A 22,572-nucleotide genomic window follows, 5' to 3' on the forward strand; every position below is an offset into this window, starting at 1 on the left:
TTACAACTCCGCAACTTTATTAGTGCAAAAAAAACCCCATCAATGTATTTTCACTTAATCAAGCAGCTGTTTTTTATGTGCATTAAAGCTATATAAAAATATAACCGTGCAAATGCAAATTCCTTGCTGACTAAAGGCATTTCCAGTGGAAATTGGCTGACATATCCTGAGCATAACAATGTATAATATCCACAAAACTTAAAGTCACAATACGGTAATATTATGTTGAAGCACAGTACATATTACTCCGCCGAGGCTCCTGTCTATGGTAGCTGTAATGTAGTGATGTGCGATACCACTGATTTCCTTTCCGATCCCTAACCCTTCTTTTCCGATAACGACGGCCCGCTTGCATGTTCTACTGAAAATTGTGCTTTGGTGAGTATCTGACGGAAGAAAGCCAAAGCAGTTCCACACCACTGAAGTTGCAGCATTTTTACAAACAAATTCTGGTTCATCAGTTTCATTCAACAATCTGCTTCCGCCCTTCTCATTCTCCGTCGCCACCACGCTTTTTCTGCCATGTGCATATGAAAACAAAGGCACTGCGCATGCGCGTTTTACCCATATTCCATCGCGATATTTCATTTTATCATTGCCTAGCATTATACCGGTATTACCGTGAACGGTATTATATGGTCCAGCCCTACTTGCAATGCTTTTATATTCATTTTCTTACATTTACACACCGATGCATTGGGGTCACTCAGGATTCAGTATCTTGTCCAAGGATACATGGTCACCGTGTATTTGAAGAAGATTAAGTCAATAATTGTCTAGAGGTGAAATGACTTTTACTGTTGTCTACCACATTTTTTCCTTGATTTCTAAAGATGGAAAATGCTCCTCACGATTTTTTTATTATTAGATATATAATTTCGATATTTAATTGTTAATAGCTTTATTTTTTTTTCATCACGTCCCTTTGCTGACAACACAGGAAATTGGAGCAGGAGAACATTTGCTTGTCCATCAGTTTCCTGTCAGCTAATTATTTCAGTCTGATATTTAAAATAAAAGTTATCTGCAGCCTTATTATTATTATCTTAAAACGGGTATGTTGGCAGAGCTGAGCATTTTTAAAACCAAACTTAAAAGAGCATAACCAAAAGAAGAAATTTGTTAGTGCTGCTGTGATGGCCAGGCTGTCTGAAATGGTAAATTTAGAAGTCAGGTCATTTTATCACTCTGGGGAATTTTGACAAGTTTGTGTTGTTAGCGCAGTTACATCACTGCTGTCCTTTTGTATGTGTGCGCTCCACTGTGTGACAGCAGTGATGTCATGGCTGGCACAGAACAGGGGAACACAAACAGCAGGACAGGCGCTCAGACTTCTGTTGAACCCTAAATACAGTCGATTCAGCTTTTAAATGGAATCATAGTCAGTTTAATTACAGTAGATAAAATGCTGCAAACTGGTAGAAAAAAACATTAAGCAGTGTACATGCTACAATTAGAAAACTATCTCCAACAGTAAAACAGGCCATTTGAAGATTTACTCAGCGATTTAAATTACTTGAATACACAAGCCGGTCATGTTCAGCATTACCTGAGATAACTGACACATTTGAGAACAAAAGTTACATTTGGATAGAAGATTTTTTTTTTTTTTTTTTTTTTTTTTTTTTTTTTTTTTTTTTTTAAAGACACATACAAAAACTTCTACATAAAAATTGACAAAAATGAGAGAAAATGTGCATAAAAAGCCAACATAATACATTTCATTTTCTGAGCTAACTAACAATATGTGGGGCTGATGAATGATGGCTGAGTCTTCACTTTATTTTCTAGTTCTCTCCATAAGTGGAAAAGCTTTAATATTCATCCATGTATTACAGTGCCTGAGGGAACGACATTAAATTCACTAAGTACTAGGCAGCTTTAGTTGTCATACATTAGTTTTAGTGTTCAACTGTACTGTTTTAATCCCAAATGTATTCTAGCTATGCAAAATTTTTCATTTTTTTTTTATCCAACTAAGCCACAGCAGCACATTAGTGCTACCTCACTGTACTGTTTATGTCCCCTGATCCCCAGTCACTTTTGGGCAGTAACACAGAAGTAGTTTATACTACAAAGTAGCTGTGTCCATGTGGGGACAATGAAGAGTTGTAAGTTTAAATGTTTCCTGTGATCCGTCTGTCAGTCTTACACATTTGGAGCCAATCCTCTTTGAATCAGTTTAGATGTCATTGTAGCAGAAACTAAAGTGTCCCCTTAACCACAGTACACAAGTCTCCCTCACACAGATGTGGTCTCGGCCCACAGCGGAGCCCTCTGTGGGTTGTTCCGATCCTGCTTTTTCTCCTCTTCCCGCCGCTTTTGTTCCTGTAGGTAACGCTTCACGTGCTGAATGGTCTGGAAAGTGAGCACTGTGCCAGCAATGTACAGAATGGCGGTGATGAGTCCGAACAGAGCCACAGCTGCATCGGCCCCACTCACGTTACAGTTCATCCAGGTGTAGCCGTTCCGTGAATACAGAATCTCCCGCTGCTTGCACACATCTGTGGAATTGACTTTGATCATGAAGTGCAGGTAGAGGCCGACAGCCACCACATACACCACTGCGCCCACCGCCTGAAAGACCAGCGCTCCAAACAGGAGCTTTCGCGACATCCGGTGGGGGGGTTTGTTCCCAGACACCACAAACAGCAGTGAGACTATTCCAAAGGTGAGGCTGAAGGGGATGCCGCCATAGATGGTCGGTGCCCTCATTTGGTTGTACTGCATGTCTAGTTCTCGTAGCTTCTGCAGCTCAGTACCCTCAAAGTTGATGTTGGAGTTGAGGTTGAAGCCGCCCATGCTGGCTGCAGAGGACATTCCCGACGTAACCATCTGAGCTGCGACCACACAGATGAGGACCAGGGCATTGGTCAGCACAGCGCAGATCAGGATGATACCTTTGTCAGCACACAGAACAGGCATTGGAGTTCATTTTACAGAAAAATCAATCTTTCAAATCATCAAAAAAAAAAAAAAAAAAAAAAAAAAAACCCAGCACCAGCGTTTTGTGGTGAGGCGTCCTGATTTTTTTTTTTTTTGCCTCATATGATCATTAATTAAATATCTAAGTTTGGAAGTGGTGCACGGACACATACAGTTTAGGGCTACATTTGATTCAGCTCTTGGCACTAAACCAATTTAATCAAATTTTAAAAATACTCAAAATAACCCAACAACAAAAATAACAAACAAGTCTGTCCCTACAGTCACCAAATGTGTTTGATAAGAAATGTCATGAATAGTTGCTACAAACCATCCTAGAGGTTTGTGCTTGGGTGAAATCTTATAATTTAATTATTCAATTACTTAGCACCAGTCAGCAGGTATCTGTGCTGTTGTCTGTTTGTGAATCAAGCCTACCAGCAAAAACTCATAACATTAACACTGCCATCACCGTGTCTATGGTCACTTATTCCTCAAAAAGAAAAAAAACAACAACAACAACAACAACGAGGGTCAGGGTGAGAGGCTCAGTCTAAAACCAATATGTGATGTCCATCTTTTATACAGGGAGTGCAGAATTATTAGGCAAATGAGTATTTTGTCCACATCATCCTCTTCATGCATGTTGTCTTACTCCAAGCTGTATAGGCTCGAAAGCCTACTACCAATTAAGCATATTAGGTGATGTGCATCTCTGTAATGAGAAGGGGTGTGGTCTAATGACATCAACACCCTATATCAGGTGTGCATAATTATTAGGCAACGTCCTTTCCTTTGGCAAAATGGGTCAAAAGAAGGACTTGACAGGCTCAGAAAAGTCAAAAATAGTGAGATATCTTGCAGAGGGATGCAGCAGTCTCAAAATTGCAAAGCTTCTGAAGCGTGATCATCGAACAATCAAGCGTTTCATTCAAAATAGTCAACAGGGTCGCAAGAAGCGTGTGGAAAAACCAAGGCGCAAAATAACTGCCCATGAACTGAGAAAAGTCAAGCGTGCAGCTGCCAAGATGCCACTTGCCACCAGTTTGGCCATATTTCAGAGCTGCAACATCAGTGGAGTGCCCAAAAGCACAAGGTGTGCAATACTCAGAGACATGGCCAAGGTAAGAAAGGCTGAAAGACGACCACCACTGAACAAGACACACAAGCTGAAACGTCAAGACTGGGCCAAGAAATATCTCAAGACTGATTTTTCTAAGGTTTTATGGACTGATGAAATGAGAGTGAGTCTTGATGGGCCAGATGGATGGGCCCGTGGCTGGATTGGTAAAGGGCAGAGAGCTCCAGTCTGACTCAGACGCCAGCGAGGTGGAGGTGGAGTACTGGTTTGGGCTGGTATCATCAAAGATGAGCTTGTGGGGCCTTTTCGGGTTGAGGATGGAGTCAAGCTCAACTCCCAGTCCTACTGCCAGTTTCTGGAAGACACCTTCTTCAAGCAGTGGTACAGGAAGAAGTCTGCATCCTTCAAGAAAAACATGATTTCCATGCAGGACAATGCTCCATCACACGCGTCCAAGTACTCCACAGCGTGGCTGGCAAGAAAGGGTTTAAAAGAAGAAAAACTAATGACATGGCCTCCTTGTTTACCTGATCTGGACCCCATTGAGAACCAGGGCCCTATTTCAGGAAGCCGGTTTAGTGCAAACTCTGAGTAAGTATACCCTGAGTTAACGAAAACTCTGGGTTTTCGGTTTCACAAAGCGAGTTTAGATTAATTCCGAGCGAGTTACTATGACGACACACTCCGTGAAACTAACCTGCCCCCTAGCAGGTTTACTTCAACTAACCCTGACTTTCTCCGCCTCTTTGTCGGAAACCTGACTGTAGGAAGTGTCAGACATGGCGTGCTCCTTCCTTGAAGAGCCAGTAGATGTTGAAGCCCAAATTCTCCGCAGAGCTCTCCGCCGGGAGAGAGTGATTAGAGCGCGTTCGGACATTTTATCATTTCCTGATGATTTTCTGTGTGAACGTTACCGTTTTTCAGCACAATCTATAATTTATTTGAATAACATCCTCAGGCATAATATTGCTCATGTGACACATCGCAGACATTCTCTCAGTTCTGTACATATTATTTGTATTGCACTTCGGTTTTTTTTGCAAACGGGAGCTTTCTGTATAATATTGGTGACGCTGAGCACGTTTCCAAGGCTACCGTCTGTCGGGCAGTCAGGAATGTTACAGTTGCACTGAAACGTCTCCTGTACTCGTTTGTGGTGTTCCCCGGTCATAGACCCACAAGATTTATCAAAGAGGGATTCCACAAAATTGCAGGTATCAGGATGAACAAAACTTAATTCATGATGTGGTGATACTTGAACTACTACTTAAAGTTTACATTTATTTTCACGGTTCCCAGGCGTGATTGGCTGTATAGATGGCACTCACATTCCAATCATTGCTCCTTCAGTAAATGAAGGAGACTATGTGAACAGGAAGTCTTTCCACAGCATTAATGTACAGGTACATAGTTCTCTGTAGCATTTCAAACTAACAAATTATTTCATTATAGTAATGGATGCTAATTTGTGTTCTCTGCACTGCCATGATGGCACCGGTTCTGACATAAACGGTAGTAACCAGACCGAAAAGCAGCGCACATTTCGGTGCTTTATTTCGGTGCTTTTTTTTTCCTGAGCTGTGATACACTTCTAGCCAATCATTTTACGTTTCCGAGGATAGTAGGCGGGGCCAGGTACGTACGTTCTGTTAGAGCAGAGCTACAGATTAAAAATGTCCAAGGCGAAGCGGTCAAAAGTCTGGCTGTACTTCACAGCAAAATATGCAAACTCAGCAGCAACAAGTGCTTTAAGCTGATACTGTCAAAGGAGGTAACACCAAGAATCCGATTAAACAGCTGGCGACGTATAGAGTTTTTTTTTTTTAAAGCCAAGAAATGCGCCGTATTTGATAGCTTGCTGCAAGACCTCACACCGTGCACGTCGGGTGGGTTGCCAGTTATCAGACCCGGAGCAACATCCCCAAAAACCCGAAGAATAGAGTCCTGGCCCCTAGCCCTGCCAGTGTAGCAGAAATGATGATGAGGATGATGATGCAGCAGCAGCAGCCGTTCTTCTCTGCGTGAGTAGTTTAATGTTGTTCGTGTGTAATTTACGTTGAGTAGGCTAACCATGTTATTACATTAATGCATGTAAGGTGAACTAGCAAACATCATCATAGCTACATGTGGCTGTCTTCTTGTTTGATGGCAGATACTCCCTTCACCCTGGCCAAAAAGGCTAAAATGACCAAAGAAAAAGTGGGAAACACCTAAACATGAGAGGTTTTTGGACAAAGTTTGTGTTTTTTCCATTGTTTAAGCACTGCTTCCAACCGAAAGTGATGCCATATATGCCACATAGCTGCAGAAAAGGCACACATTGTTATCTTTTTACAAAAAAAACCAGCTGAACATGAGAGGTTTTTGGACAAAGTTTGTGTTCTCCATTCTTTAAGCACCGGTTCGAGCACCGTTTAAGCACCGGCACCGTTTCAAAAGTACCGATTTGGCACCGGTATCGGATAAAACCTAAACGATACCCATCCCTACATTTGAGCATACAGAGTAAGCAAATATGTACTTGTAATGTGCTCAGATAATTTCAATAAGTGCATACAGAAAGAAAATTAATGTAGCCTCTAACTGCAATTGATTTACATAGGACAAACAGACCAAACACTATGGCTCATAATACAATTACACCTTACCTGTTTGGACTATATTTTTATATTTCATTTTTACTTGCTGGCAGGAACGTTTGGGGCCTGTTGGGTTGCACCTGCGCTCACATCACATCACAAAATAAAATGTATAAAATAAAAAATAAAATAAAATATAATATAATATAATAACGTGTTAAATGGGTGGAAATCCCTAGATCAATGTTTAAATTAACACTCACGCATTGACTCTGTCGGCTATGTTTTGCCATGCATGCTCCCTTTCTTTTGCAGCTGAGGCTGTGTTACTTTTTTTCCGCGGAATTTGCATGTTATCGGCATATGCTGCAATCAGAATTTCGGCCTCAAGCGCTGTAAAATACATTGACCGCGCCTTCTTTCCCTCCGTCTCCATGGTGACTCGCTTAATCTGTGCTCCACTAATCAGGGCTTTATGTATCCTCGTGCGCGCGCTTAACTTGGGGTTAAAGCAACTCCGCGTTGATTGAACTAATTGTTATCAGCCTTTCTGAAACCGAATATTCCGAGTTGGACAGTTCGGGGTTACTCAACCCTGAGTATCGTTTTTCACTCTGAGTTTTCTAAACCGGCTTCCTGAAATAGGGCCCTGTGGTCCATCATCAAATGTGAGATTTACAAGGAGGGAAAACAGTACACCTCTCTGAACAGTGTCTGGGAGGCTGTGGTTGCTGCTGCACGCAATGTTGACGTTGAACAGATCAAAACACTGACAGAATCCATGGATGGCAGGCTTTTGAGTGTCCTTGCAAAGAAAGGTGGCTATATTGGTCGCTGATTTGTTTTTGTTTTGTTTTTGAATGTCAGAAATGTATATTTGTGAATGTGGAGATGTTATATTGGTTTCACTGGTAAAAATAAATAATTGAAATGGGTATATATTTGTTTTTTGTTAAGTTGCCTAATAATTATGCACAGTAATAGTCACCTGCACACACAGATATCCCCCTAAAATAGCTAAAACTAAAAACTACTTCCAAAAACATTCAGCTTTGATATTAATGAGTTTTTTGGGTTCATTGAGAACATGGTTGTTGTTCAATAATAACATTATTCCTCAAAAATACAACTTTCCTAATAATTCTGCACTCCCTGTATATAGGATTTCTCAACTACTGCTACTCCCTCACTTTGAGCTTTAAGTATTTCAAAATGTTGCACTGAAGCTTTTTACTCTACGTGTTAGAATTGATTTATAGATGTTAACGCTCACTTTTAAAATATGTCTGTGTGTAGCTCCAAGCTACAGAGCAGTTTGAGCCAGTTGGCAGTCTTACATTCTCAGGTTCTAAGGGCTGAGGCTTAAATTGAAGAGTCATCATACTTGCATTTATTCTTCTTCTTACTTGTACTTTTAGTTATTGACATTTGAACTTTTTAGCTTCCTAACTGATTTTTTTTTCTCCCGAGTACTGAAATTTTTGATCTAAAATCAATAAACTGTTATGCATCATATGGGCTTCAGAGAACTATAATGGTGGCACTTAGGTCTCAAGTCAAATAAAGTCTAACTTCAGCTGTACATTTGAGGTCTTTATTAGTGTTCTCACAGGAGAAAACTAATCTGTGAGGCTCTGATTTCAAGTTCCCAGCTTCCCAGAATAGTGTTCCTCTGCCTAACCTCTGAAAACAAAGTTGAGTAAACACATGAAAACCGGTCAGTGCAGTTTTCATAGAAAGAATGAAGTACACTGAAACTCAAGGCCGCCATTAGACGCTACAGCTTTATTTCACACATACAGTACTGTGCAGAGCTCTTGAGCAACTCCTCATTTCGTCATACTTTGCTTCCAAGAAGCCAGACTTTCTCTAAATGTTTAACCTGGTGTCCACATATGTGGACATCACACTTTGGGTTGTCTAGACCAAAATACTCAATTTTGCTCTACAAGGGCCTGATATCCACATATCATATATTATATCAGTATCATATATTATACTACGAATGTCCTCATATGTGGATCTCATTTTTCTCAGGAAAAAAAAAAAAAAAAAAAATCACGTCATTCTTTGTTCAGGTCCCAATCAAGGTCTTAGGAGGTTAAAGTGCTCTTGGGCAATAGTTTCCAGAGGCTTTCGGAAGATATTTCAAAGTTGTTGGTTTTGAGGGGGGAGGGGGTTAAGTTGGACATTAACATACCACAGGAATGCTTTTTATAGAAAGAAACCTAACTCCAGATAAAAGAAATTTGAAATTATATCTTTAAACACTCTTACTGGCAGCCTGTTGTAAAAACACAGATAAAGAAAGATGTGTTCCCATTTCTTTAGTTCAATCTATTACAAATTTGGTTACAATTTTACAGACATATAATAATATATAACAGTCAATATTTGTGCTCAACAAAATATTGACTTTCAAGCTCATTAGATTTGTACAAACTGGTTTCGTCTTATACACTGCATTTCCATATACACTTCTGGACATGTTTCAATAAATCACTGTTGTTTTTTTCCAAGCAAACTATAAAGAGTTGAGGCTCTTGCACAGTACTGGACATCCTGACCTACCTCTTCTGGAGCAAATGTAGTTCCATTTGGAGTCACTGTGATTCACTCGTTCCCGTGCATGACTTGGATGTGAGTCAGCTTCTCGGGGGTAATATGGGGGTGATGAGGAGGACCTGAAAAAGATAACAATGAAGGAAATCATCAGCCAACTAATCTGAAACACTGACAGAAAGGCCAATGAGACAGGAACATGTGTTTTTAGCCTTTTTCCCCCTGACATGAGAGTCCATTTTTCAGGCATTTTAAATGTCATAACAAAATTATAAACATGGTTAACTGCAGAAATAGAATATTTTCCCTACTCACAAAATGAATTTAAAAGAAGGTGCTTTTAATGCTGTTTTGGAGCTTTCAACAGACCTTTCTACAGCATGTAGTTTCCTCATTTAATTTAATTTCAATTCAGTTTTATTTATACACCCCCAATTCACAACAACAGTTGCTCCAAAGTGCTTTATATTGTTAGGTAGACCTTACAATAATACATGCAGAGAAAAACGCAACAACCATATGACCCCCTATGACAAGGCACTTTGGCGACAGTGGGAAGGAAAACTCCCTTTTAATAGGAAGAAACCTTGAGCAGAACTAGACTCAGGGATGTCAGCCAGGTACCAAATTTCCTTCCGAGCTGCTTCTGAGAACAAGACTAATTGTTAATAATTATTGTTATTTTTTTAATAGTCTCCAAGTATAACAATAATATAAATCTTTTCTATACTAAAATAGAGTGAATCACAATTTGACAACTACTGTGAAAAGGCAGTAATTAGAAAGATACGTGTGAAACAATGTTAAAACACATCACAGCAGCCCTGCCCTGCAGCCTGGATCCTCACCAGTTTGCCTACAGAGCAAACCGGTCCACAGAAGACGCTGTAGCCACAGCACTCCATGCTGCCGTAACACAACTGGAAGAGCATGGGAGCTATGTGCGAATGCTTTTCGTGGATTACTGCTCAGCTTTTAACATCATCCTTCCACACAAACTGGTGGCCAAGCTACAAGACCTGGGGCTTCTTTACAACACCTGCATGTGGATCAACAGCTTCCTCTCGGGCCGTAGACAGAGAGTCAGAGTTGGCCATCACACATCCTCAGCCCTAAATCTCAGCACTGGCTCACCCCAGGGCTGTGTGCTTAGTCCACTGCTCTACTCTCTCTACACACACGACTGCACTTCTCTCCACCAGAGCAACATCTTTGTGAAATTTGCAGACGACACCACCGTGGTGGGGCTCATTTCCAGGGATGACGAGTCTGCATACAGAGACAAGGTGGAGCAGCTGTCATTATTGTGTAAGGCCAATAACCTCCTCCTCAACACTTCAAAAACCAAAGAACTCATAGACTTCAGAAGGAAAAAGGCAGAGACCCAACCACTATTCATTAATGGGGACTGTGTAGAAAGGGTGGCAAGCTTCCGCTTCCTGGGAGTCAACATAGAGGAGAACCTTTCCTGGAGTGCGAACACCTCCGAGCTGCTGAGAAAGGCCCAACAGAGACTGTACTTCCTGAGAATTCTCAGGAGGAATAACATCATACAGAGATTGCTGGTGTCCTTCTACAGAGCCACCATTGAGAGTGTTCTAACCTATTGCATATGCATCTGGTACACTAGCTGCACAGTGGCTCAGAGGAAAGCACTCCAAGGGATCATTAACACCGCCCAAAAGATCACTGGCTGCCCTCTCCCCACACTGGAAGATCTACACCCGCTGTCTTAAAAAAGCCCAAAACATCATAAAAGATACCTCACATCCTGGCCACTCCCTGTTTGAACTGTTGCCCTCAGGCAGACGGTACAGAGCAATCAGTGTAAGGACTAATAGACTCAAACAGCTTTTATCCAACTGCAAACAAAAAAATACTGCTGCAAAAAAAAAAAAAGCCAATCACGCCACTCTTGTATTAATCTATGCGCTGACTGAAGCATGTATGTGGGAATGTATGTGAATGTTTGTTGATACTTCTTATTAGTACTTTAAGTATTCCATTTATTTTATTATTGAATTTTATTGTTTTATTTATATTTTGATATCGTTAGGGATGATGCAATGATCGGGGACCATTTTTAATTTCGTTGTACCTGTGACAATGACAATAAAGATTCTGAAAACAAGTCCTGATACACTGCCAAATCTGAACTCTGGATTCAGTACTGGAATTCAGATTTTTATGACACCAGTGGACAAAGTACTCAGAAAAAAAAGGAACAAAGCAATATAACAATAATGAATTACAAGTCAGTGTTCCTCTGAAAACCTTACATCTCTGAGGCTTGAACCATGAGTAAATTGGGGATTGCTTTACTAATACAATAATATACTGTAATGAAACCAGCAAGTGAGAATTGAGAGCAGCATTTGGTTGTACTCTGATGTAACCAGAAGCAAAAGATTCATCAATTATAACAAGACTGCAAACTCTAACTCACAGCAGAGCCCATAGGGATTAATAAAGTCTGGTCCATGACCAAAAGAAAAATCCTTCCAAGTTCTTGGACTGGGCTCAACAAAGTTTGGAAAAGTGGGTTAAAGTCATTTTAAACAAAACATTTCCAAACTTCAGAATGAATACGTCTAAGCTTGTCCAGTTTCCTATTAAGGTCAGTTTGAATGTTTCTGAGCTGGTTATAAAAAAAAAAAAATAAAAAAAAAAAACCCACAAAAAAAAAAGAAAGAGGAATGGGGCGTTTTTATGATTTTTTGTTGTTGTTAAATATTTGTGCAGACGTACAACAAAATATCAATCCTCTGTTGCTTCTGGGGCTCCCCTTGCCACATTCATAGTGGTAGAAGAAGAAAAGACTGAGGGCAGCTGCAACTTTTTCTACAGTGTCCTTCATTACTCACAGACTACATGTTATCTTTTGATGAAAGGACATGTAAATAATTGTGCTAACAGTACAGCTTACATTTTTTCACTAATAAGGACAAGACTACAACATTCATTTTGACGCAAGAAGTCTGAGGGTCACAATTGTAACGCTTAAAAAAAAAAAAAAATTAAACAAGTGAATAATCAAATTATTACAATAACATCTCATAATTTAATTTAAATGGACATCTTTACATGTCTATTCAAAAGCAAAAGAGTCAAAGGGATATTTTCTGTCTGTACAAATACAAGAATTATTATGAAAATGTCTTTTTTTTGTTTAAGAATTTCCCAAGTGCTGTTAAAAAGAGCAAGGAATTTTGAAAGAGTTTTTCCAAACATCCTGGTTTTATTTGGAACACTTGCAATATTTTAAATAGAAATACAGAAAGATTTATTTCACAAAAATACAAAACGTACCAGGATCAAAATTATTAGCTCCCCTTGGTACTATCAGTCAGGATATCAGTCATTTCCTTTTTGCTAGATAACAGCATGCAGTTGTTTGTAGTAGTCTAAGAAGCTTGGAAAGAAAAGCATCTGGACTTCTTTAAGTTGCTTGAAGACGTTTCACCTCTCATCCGAGAAGCTTCTTCAGTTCAAGTTTCACACGTCTGCTGAGCAATCCCAGCTCATTCTTTATTGGCGAATCTCTCAAGCTCCTCCAGATTTGTTGGTCTTCAGTTCACCACACAGATTTTCAATTAGATTCAACTCAGGGCTTTATGCAGGCCAGTCAGTAACATTCACTTGAGTCTTCCGGAGGTAGATCTTCACAGTAGTGAATTATATTTTGGGTCGATGTTGTGTTAGAGAACAAAGCCACGACCCAGATCCAGTTTTGTTGATGTTTGAGGTTTTCTTTGGAAATTTTCATTATATCCTTCTTTCCTCATGATTCCTTCCACCTTGACTAGACTCCCAGTTCCAGATGCACCGAAGCATCCCCACAGCTTAACACTTGCACCACTGTGATTCTTTGGGTTTTATGCCATCTTTATCTTTCTTTCATCAGGTTTCCCCAGCATACTTCAGTCTGGCTTAAAGGTGTATCTTCTGCAGAAGTTTAGTTTTTCTTGATCTGCAACCTGGCAGTCCATTCTGCTGCAGGGTTCTACTGATCGTCTTCTTTGAGCTTAAAATTCCCAGCTTGGTCTTTACTAGTCTTTTACTAGTGTTGGCAGTTGTTCCGAGCCCTTCAAACAGATCTCTCACTATTTTTTTCTTCCAGAGTCTTTGAAGTCGCTCACTTCATACCTCTGCCAGGCTTGTTCTGTACTGTGTGGCTCTCTCTGAATTTCATTATATTTTTCACTGCATTCATGACACTTGGAAACACTGTGATAACTTTGTAAATCCATCTGCTCCTTACTGAACATTCACTTTTTTCCCCTCAAGTTTAAACTGATTTCTTTTGTTTTTTGCACTATGCTTACAACTCACACTCTGGCTGAAGTTTAAAGTGGACAGTAAGTCTCAGTTTTAATGATTTTATATGTTTTGAGAATTATACAGTTAAAGCACATCATTGCACAGCAGAGGTTTGTGCTGCAGTTCAAAGGTCAGTGTTTCAGGGGGCAAACAATATTGACCCTGGTTATTGTTGTTTTGTTTCTTGAGATAATTATGTGACTGTGTGTCACAAATAGATATAATCTATGCTTTCTCAAGAAATCTAGTATGTTTAAAAATGCTGTGTTGAAAATTCACTCCGTTAAAAAAAAAAAAAACACTGATAGAGGGGGGTTAATAATGTTATCCTCATCTGTATGTTATATTGCTTGATAAATATGGAGCGAGAGTGACATTTATTTTGTGTATGTCAGTATGTAGGCTGATACTGTTTTAACACATGTAAAACGTGATGTTTGATACAAACAAGTATTTTAATTTTTAAATGTCAATACAGACAAACAAGGTGTCCCTGATATGCCGTCCATGTTTACAATCTTTTACCCAGCAACACCTATGTCAACATGGTTGTTCTCTAAAGTACTACTGATGGAGATTTAAATCCAGATTTAGGGAGGAAAAAAACACTCTGTGCATTCAAAAAGCATCTCCCTTATCTGAAAACTTGTTTTGTCCTTGAGAATTTCTGCAGAAATGCAGTACCTGCGCTTCTTCCACGGGCAGAGAGAATCCTAATGAGGGTGTGCGGAATAAGTGTATTTAGTTTCTGATCTGATGAGACAACTGCTCCAGTCGCCCTCACTTCACAGTCTGGGTTTAAAACAACGGTGAACGCAGTGCGCACCTGTTGGATGGTGTTGACCGGTCGCCATTGTGCTGCCGGTGGTCTCCGTTCCTCTCCCGGTGCCCCCGGTTTGATCGCGGCTGCTGGCTCATTCCTGCTGACGGAAAGTGACACACTTAAACACAAAAACGACGTTTGAAAAGCACGAAAACTGTCCAGCATACTACAGGATGAAACGTATGACTCTAGAGGTTTTTATTTATCTTCTTTAACAGGAAAAAGAAAAGAACAAAAAGAAAAGGCTTTAATGTTTTAGCTCCTGTTGGCATGGAAATATAGCCTACAACTGACGTAGAGCCCCCACCCCACCCCAAAGTGAAAATTATGAAAACTACTAACAAATGAAAACTAGGCTGAGAAAGCGTGTAATTTTACATGAAAGCTTATATTTCCCGTCAAGCACCCGAAGAGCAGGTACTACTTCCAAACCAAAGCCAAGCTTGTGCGATACGTCAGCAAAGTAGCCAAAATGTTCAATTAGCGTTATCAAAGACAAACTTACTGTAATGTCGATAAAAAACACTTCAGACTGAAATAGCATTACTGAATCCAAATATAGTTATTCTGTCTGTTGTCAGAATCCAGGTAGAAACAACTCCACCCTACAAGGCGGAGGCGGAGGCGGAAGAGGAACTAACAGGTGAACAGAAGAGTTTCTGGTATGAGGTCAAAGCTACTACGAGCTTCGTGCGCCGTCAGTCCCGTCTCTCACGCCACAGAAGCCTCTGTTTACTCACTGTTTGAGGGGGTGTTGTTGGCCTTTCATTACCAGCACGCTGCAGCGGTGACGTCGAGCGGCACACCATTGGCCAAAAGCTGTCGTCTCCATCTACGTGTACGTACGTAGATCTGCCAGAAGGGGGCACTAAACGATCTGTTTTACACTGCACAAGATATCAGACTATACATTATAATGCACAAAAAAGAAATAAAGGCACTTTTGCAACAGTTATTTACACAGTTTGAATCAAGCATAGACTATGTGGGCAATTTAACTTTTCTTACCATTTAATAATATCACTGTGTTCTCACACACCATTGTTTTCATCATCTTTTAGTAATAAAACATTTAAAAATAAATAGAAAATCAGAAAGTGTCATATTGTGGCCCTAAAATGTGATGTGTGCGTTCTGATTTCTTGATTTTTCTCCTAATATCTTCATTTTACACCTAAAATAATAATTCAAACTTTAGCATTTATTGTTTCAGGCTTTGACACAGGTATAACCTTAGTACGAGGTTTCAAGAATGATCATCAAGCGCCAATGAAGCTCTAACTCAGTTGCATTTCCAGCTGAGCAAGTGTGAAAGAGTTCAAAGAATTTAGTTGGTGGCCAGAGGACTGTTTTTAACACAGTGTTGTCTCTGAATTAGCCTCACCTGCTGTAATTGAATTGACAGCATTGACAACCTCTTTTCATATCTTAATAATAGGATGCTTTTTATCACACATGATTGAGTATCACATACACTCACACACTCAGACACGCATCTTCTTTATGCACCATTTTCTATTTGTGGTTTGTTTAGTTTTTGTCTAATTGTTTGGTTTTATCATGTTTTCTGTCCTGCATTTTCATTTTCAGCATGAAAGGGTTCAGTGGCCAGCTACATGCTGACAGCACCAGGTCATTTTCCATAGGCCTGAAGGTCATCCAGGTTCCCATATGAACAAAGCCTCAATTAGTTCAATTCAATTCAATTTTATTTATATAGCGCCAAATCACAACAAAAGTCGCCTCAAGGCGCTTCATAGATACAGAGAAAAACCCAACAATCATATGACCCCCTATGAGCAAGCACTTTGGCGACAGTGGGAAGGAAAAACTCCCTTTTAACAGGAAGAAACCTCCGGCAGAACCAGGCTCAGGGAGGGGCGGCCATCTGCTGCGACCGGTTGGGGTGAGAGAGCCATCTTACCATTAGTCATGGTAAGATGGCTGTTTTGAATCACAGTTTCAAAACATCTGCACTTCATATGATTGAACAGTGTCCACATGTCCGTATCAAGAATTCTATCCCTAGTTTTTGTATTTAAATACCAATTTTGCAGCAGTGCGTGAGTTGATGCTGGTGGAGCAGTTTCAGAGTTTTTCCTAATATATAAGTAGCTTTATCAAGCATGACATCAGATTCCCCTGAAAAGGCAGTTAACAAATCTGCTTCCACGTGCAAAAGAACCAGATGAAAGTTTTAACTCTTTATCTCCACAGGGAGTGTCAATAACAGGGAAGACTGGATCAACACACAATTACTATGCTGCATGATTGTAGTGATTCACAGTTTCTCATTTTTTCCAGTGTCTTGCCTCAGAGTTGGTGTCATGTTTGCTTGTGAAACAGGTGGAGTAGTGACAGGTCATGGAAAGAACAGAGTCAGACCCAGCCGCTGGCACATTTAGTAGCTGTTTATAATGCATTTCCAGTGAAATACATTCATTTCATCATGGGTGTGACAGCCCTGTGCCTTGGCCAGGCCTTCTGTGTTTTCCTCTGTTCCTTTGTGTTGCCTTGCAGGTTCCTGGTAGGCGGGGTTAATCAGTGCAACTGGGAACAACTGGCCAGTCTCCCTGGAGCACTTGTGAGCTGGGTGCTCTTGACTTTTTTCTTCATTGAAGCCAGTAACAGGGTATTTGTTTGGTTGGCTTTGCCTTGATTGTTTAAGGTTTTATATTTTACAACACTAATAATACTTATAATCAGTGTTGGTCAAGTTACTTGAAAAAAGTAGTTACTTGAAAAAAGTAATCAGTAACTAATTGCTGATTACTTCCCCAAAAAAGTAATCCCGTTACTTTACTGATTACTTATTTTCAAAAGTAATTAATTACTTAGTTACTTAGTTACTTTTTAAAAACACGATTTACAACCTGAATAGGTGATAAAGCAATAGATGTTTCAGCCCAATTCTACTTTTTCTACATAATCCATCATACAAAAGGTAATCAAATGGAAAAGACCCTTTTTAAAACTTGTTTTATTAGTTTTAATCTTTTAACTTTATGCATCAAGCAAAAATTTAATTATATGCAACATTCTCTGACTGGAAGAAATTTGTTTAATATTTAAACCTATTTTCTGCACATTCCAGCACATAAAATATATATTTTTTGTGTTTACACTCACTCTTTCAAATAGATGCAAGTAAAACACAGCAGAAAATAAATAAAGTCAAAGACTAGCGGTCCTTTTGCTCTATTTTCACCTGTAAAGCAGGAGTGGGGTAGGCGGAGGTTTACCCTGGTGCAGGTGTGCCGCAGCGGTCAGTGGAAGAATCTGCGAGTTTCTCTGTGAATTTCCCATTACGTGGTAGTGCACTCGGTGCTTGCTTGGAAGTTTAGGGGGTTTTTTTTCACTGTAAAAATAAGTTTTCTTCCCACGCACAAGGGACGCTAATGTTTTTGTCACTTTTTATGGAATCAAACTTAAAGTAAGGTCAGTACTTCCACGCTTTAAACGCTGCACGCTCATACTCTCTCCCGCACTCGATATATTATCCATTGTTGATCTGCACACAGCTGTTGTCACGAATGTCGCACTTGCTTAGGTCACTGTCATGAGACATTCTCGCAGAAAAAAATTCCTGGTTTTAGTAACGCAGCGTTCCTATGGGAAAGTAACGGTAATCTAATTACCGTTTTTGCAATAGTAATCCCTTACTTTACTCGTTACTTGAAAAAAATAATCAGATTACAGTAACGCGTTACTTGTAACGCAGTAACGCGTTACTGCCCATCTCTGTTTATAATAATAACATTCAGGCACAGATCCACGTACAGATATGCTGAAAATAGCGATTAGCACACCTCATGGAGTATTTTAGTTTTCTACTTTGTTTGGTTGATAAATTGACCCAAAGGGTTGGAAAGACTAATCAGCTTGTTTTGACCTTGTCTGAAAAGTTGCTTGCCACTGGTCAGCTGGGAAATGATATTTCCAAAAACGCGTGAATCTATGATGCGGCCTGTAATGTGACACAAGACATGAAGCCCTCATGATGACTGAGAAACAACATCACAATTGAGATCTTCTGATATTGGAAACAGCAGGCCCAATGTCAGAGTGGAAGAGGTCAGATTGATGATCCAAGTGCAGCCTTATTGGCCAGTGAATCTGGCAAGTTCAAACGAATACTTACAGGGTCTCTTTAGCCTTACCCAAACAAAGAAGACTAGACTAGACTAGACTAGACTAGAATAGAATAGAATAGAATCAATTCCTTGGGGAGGTCCCCTTAGGGAGATTATGTTTCAGAAATTGACTATGCAATTGTATATGATGACTGCTTATGGGCTAAAAAGCAGAACCTGCAAAATAACCTAATATTAGTTTAGAGGGAAACAAACAGGGGCAAGTGTAATATTTATAAGAGTGTGACCTAAATGCTAAATTTACTGTTCTTATATGGTGCTTTTCTACTCCATGAGCACTCAAAGCACTTTGAAAAACTTACCTCATTTGCACAAGCACTTTTGTCTACACACATTCATTCATGCACTGGAGAGCAAGTTAGGGGTTAGTTTCTGGCCCAAGGATATTTGGCATGTAGACTAGAGCAGACAAGGATCGAACCACCTTAACCCTTGTGCAGTCCTGGGCCTGGACCAAAAGAAAAAAAAAAGAAAACGCTCAGGGAGCGGGGTCACGCAGGCCCCCACCCCACGGTGCAGCTGGACCTTGCGCAGAGGCTCGGTGAGGGGAGTGGAGGGAGAGAGGTGTGTGCATGTGAGGGGGTCACGCGGACCCCGGCAGCACAGACCCAGGTCTCGTTGCGAAACGGGAAAAAGGGCTGCGGCGGCGGCTCGGGTTGGGGGAGGTGGGGGTCAGGCGGACCCCCGGCTAAAGCTGGTCTCGTCGCAGCATCGGACAAAGACACCTAAACGTCTGTAGCCCTCCATCGATCGCGACGGCGGCCGCGCGGTTGCGGCGCATCGAAAATCCACGCATAGTGTCGGAAGACGTCTCTCGCTGTGTATCTCGTTGTTTCTGGGGTGGCGTTTGAAGCGCGGCGGGTTTTCTCGGCTTTGCAAACGGAACACGCGCACGTCCCGTCAAACGGAGCCACAGCTTGAACCGGTGTGTTTCTTTTGTGTCTGTCCCAGTAGCGACTGCCGGGTGACCCCTGAACCACACGGGGACGCTCGTTCGGTTTCCGCAACGATCGCTCCTCCCCCGGTTCGCTCTCTCTGATCGGTCCGATTCGGTCCGATTCGGAGACCGGGATCCCCTCGTCGCCGTTCTCGCCGTCGTTGCTGCCGTCGCGACCGAACGCGTCCATTCCCAGTGATGTGAGCTTTGGAGAAAGAGCTTGTAAATGTCCCGAGTCATCGACGCAGACACGCTCGGCCTACGAGTAGTCGTTGTGTCAATAGGTAGCTTTTCTCAACCATCTTCGGTGGTGGAGAGGGAGAGAGAGAAAGAGAGAGAAAGAAAGAGGGGTCAAGCGGACACCGGTGGGCCCCGGTGCTCGTCGTCGGAGGGGTCTCGTCGCGAAACCGGAGGGTGGGCCGCGGCGGAGTTTGGGGCAGTACGTGAGCGCGCACCTGGAGCACACATGCACACGGCAGGTGAAGCAAACGATCTTGGTCTTGAGGTCGTTGCTCCTGGGACAGACGCGGCACCTCTGCCTCTTGACCGGGGTTTCCCGTGGCTCGTCGCAGCGGGAATCAGGAGCGGAGAAGGCTTCTCCTTCTTGCCTTCCTCCTCGCGTTCCTCGTCGTCGCCTGGCCTCGAGCATCGGGAGAACGAGCGCTTTGCCCAGACGCTCGAGGAACAGCCTTCGTTTGTTGAGTTTGCCCGACATCCAGTCCGGGTGGATCTCCCTCCAGAGGACGAACGCGTTGTAGGCCGCCACGTCCACCATGTTGTGGAAAAGAGCCACGGGCCACCTAGAAGTCTTTCTCCTGCAGCTGTAGGTCCCCACAACCTTGTCTAGGTTGTCGACGCCTCCCTTGGTGTGATAGTAATGCAGCACCATTGAGGGTTTCGCGGGGCCGCCGCCGCCGCCGGGGTTGCTGCTCGGCTTCAGCAGCGACCCGGAGGGCCCGACATAGCGGGGAGAGGTGGTGAGGAGCAGCATGTTCTTGTTCTTCTTCGCCACGTAGGACAGGACAACCGCGTTGGGCGACAAGCCGTCCGGGCCGCCGCGGAGCACCGCGGCCTCGGCGGAGCACCGCGGCCTCGGCGGAGCCAACGGCCCTGCCCTTGACGCAGCGCAGCTCTCTGGGGATCTTGGGCCTGTTGGCTCGGAGGGTGCCCAGCATTGTGTGGCCTCTTTCGCGAAAAAGCCTCGTCGCGAGCTCGCGCGACGTGAAGAAGTTGTCGCAGGTGACGTTGCGTCCAGGCGCTAGTCCCTCGGTGAGGTCCATGACCACTCAGGCGGCCAGGTTCTTTTCGGGAGGACCGAGCTTGTCGGGCTTGCCGGCGTACACCTGCATTTTCCACGCGTAGCTGGACCGGGCGTCGCACGCGACCCATATCTTGATCCCATACCTGGCCGGTTTGCTGGGCATGTACTGCCTGAACAGACACCTTCCTGTGGGTGATACGACAAGAAACCAAGAGAGAGTTCAGAAGGTGTCCGAGTTTCACAAGCACGCAGGCAGAAAACCAAATAAAAGTACACAAAAAAATACATTGAGGAATTGAGGAAAGCCTAATATCCGTCCCATACGTGCCAATATCATGACAATCACCACAGTCGGACACATATGCACCAAGAGAGTGAAAGAGTTCAGAACGTATCTCAGTTTCACAAGCACACAGGGAGAAAAACCAAATAAAAGCCCCCCAAAAAATACAAAAAGTACAAAAAAAAAAAATACATTGAGGAAAACCAAGTATCCATCTCATACGTCCCATCATCATCATCATCATCATCACACAAACCTCTAAACGGCACCAGTCTCTCGTCCACGGTGACCTCGGGTCCCAGTCGGTACATGAGAGGCAATCGCCTGCACCACTCATCCCACACCGCTCTGACTGGGGCCAGCTTGTCGTATTGACCACGGTCGTTGCGACGCCTGGCCTCTCTGGTCTCTCGGTTGTCGAACCGCAGGGTGCTCGAGTAAGCCCGGAAGGTCTTGAGCGGCATCGTGGCTCTGAACACAGACCTGCCGCTTTTTGCGTCCCACAGGCTCTCGCAGGCCTCGCCTCACGACCTATACACGCCGGCGAGTATCAGCAGCCCCACGTAGGCTCGGAACTCGGTGCGGCCCATGGCCTTCCAACCGTCGATGGCGGTGTGGCGCCTGGACGCTTCCAAGTTGGTCATCACGACCACCGCGTCCTCTATCTCGGGCGGAAAGTACGCCATGAACGAGGACGCCTCGTCTCGGACCGCGGCTAGAGCCTCTTCGGTGGGGCCTCCTCGCTGCTCGAGGTCGCAGGGTTTGGGATAAATCGACCGCGATGATTGCTTGTCCTCTTCTTCTCCTTCTTCTTCTCCATCGTAGTTGTCGGTGTCATCTTCGTCGCTACCATCTTCGTGGTAATCGTCATCACCGTCATCGCCGTCATCGCCGTCATCGCAGTCACCTTCGTGGCAATCGCCTGCAGCTTCATCTTAATCTACGTCGTCGTCTTCACCGTAATTATCATTGCGACCATCATCACCGCCATCCTCAGTGCCCCCCATAGCATCCTTGTCACGAAGCTCAGCCTCAGAGTGCCCCTTGTCATCTTGCGACTCTTTTTCCAAGTCATTTTCCGAGTCGTCACCCTGGTAATTTTGCGATGAGATTTCAAAGCCGGATGCTTGCGCCTCGGCCCAAACAAAGGCAATTTTCTCGTCATGTTCAACCTCGTCAGTTAGATGGACACTGACTTCTTCTTCTCCTTCTTCTTCTTCTTCTGTCTTTCTGGAGAAGGTTTCGTGTTCAGACCTGTCTATTACGTGACCACCGGCGACCGTGTTGTCTTCTGCGTCTTTGCTGGCTAGGCCTTGATAATGAAATGTAGCGGGTCGTAATAGAGTAGCAGGAGCAGCAGGAGCAGCAGCAGCAGCAGTGCACGATGCGCCTAAGTTTCTTCCACTGAAGGAGCCGCGGTTTCCCCAAGGGGTTTGCGGCGCTGACACAGATGTTGATGCCGTTGATGCTGCTACGCCTCGATCCCTCCTCACCACCCACGGCCTGGTGCGGGACATGTCCTTGTCGGTGGTGTGCTCTCTTTCTGTCTTTCTGTCTGGCAATTTGTCCGCAACCCCAACACTCATAACTCGTATATCGCTACCTTTACCGATGTTGCGGTGGGGTATTTCGCTACCCCGCGTTACT

The 22,572-nt window shown here is 42.8% G+C and overlaps 1 protein-coding gene across 2 annotated transcripts; it reads right to left on the reverse strand.

Annotated features, from left to right (window-relative positions):
* Positions 1–383: 383 nt before the first annotated feature.
* On the reverse strand, positions 384–15,026 carry si:ch211-191a24.4 (uncharacterized protein LOC100150331 homolog). Of its 2 annotated transcripts, none has more exons than XM_040046256.1 (4): positions 14,796–15,026; positions 14,294–14,387; positions 9,157–9,269; positions 384–2,900 (listed from the first exon to the last, which is right to left on the reverse strand). In XM_040046256.1, the coding sequence occupies exons 2-4, from the start codon at positions 14,383–14,385 to the stop codon at positions 2,242–2,244; spliced, it is 864 nt and encodes a 287-aa protein (XP_039902190.1). In that variant the 5' UTR covers positions 14,386–14,387; positions 14,796–15,026; the 3' UTR covers positions 384–2,241. The 2 variants fall into 2 exon arrangements, with proteins under 2 accessions (XP_039902190.1, XP_039902191.1); XM_040046257.1 differs by having other exon boundaries at positions 14,294–14,390.
* Between the last annotated feature and the right edge of the window lie 7,546 nt (positions 15,027–22,572).

The sequence above is a fragment of the Simochromis diagramma genome, unplaced genomic scaffold (assembly GCF_900408965.1).
Source record: "Simochromis diagramma unplaced genomic scaffold, fSimDia1.1 OVJJ01000553.1, whole genome shotgun sequence".
In the NCBI taxonomy this organism is placed as follows: Eukaryota; Metazoa; Chordata; class Actinopteri; order Cichliformes; family Cichlidae; genus Simochromis; species Simochromis diagramma.

Coding starts and splice junctions, on each gene's coding strand:
- si:ch211-191a24.4 (XM_040046256.1), bottom strand. CDS start 14,385: ATGAGCCAGCAGCCGCGATCAAACCGGGGGCACCGGGAGAGGAACGGA. Junction 9,270..14,293: donor CGGTCAACACCATCCAACAG/GTGCGCACTGCG, acceptor TATCTTTTTCAG/GTCCTCCTCATCACCCCCAT. Junction 2,901..9,156: donor CTACATTTGCTCCAGAAGAG/GTAGGTCAGGAT, acceptor GTGCTGACAAAG/GTATCATCCTGATCTGCGCT.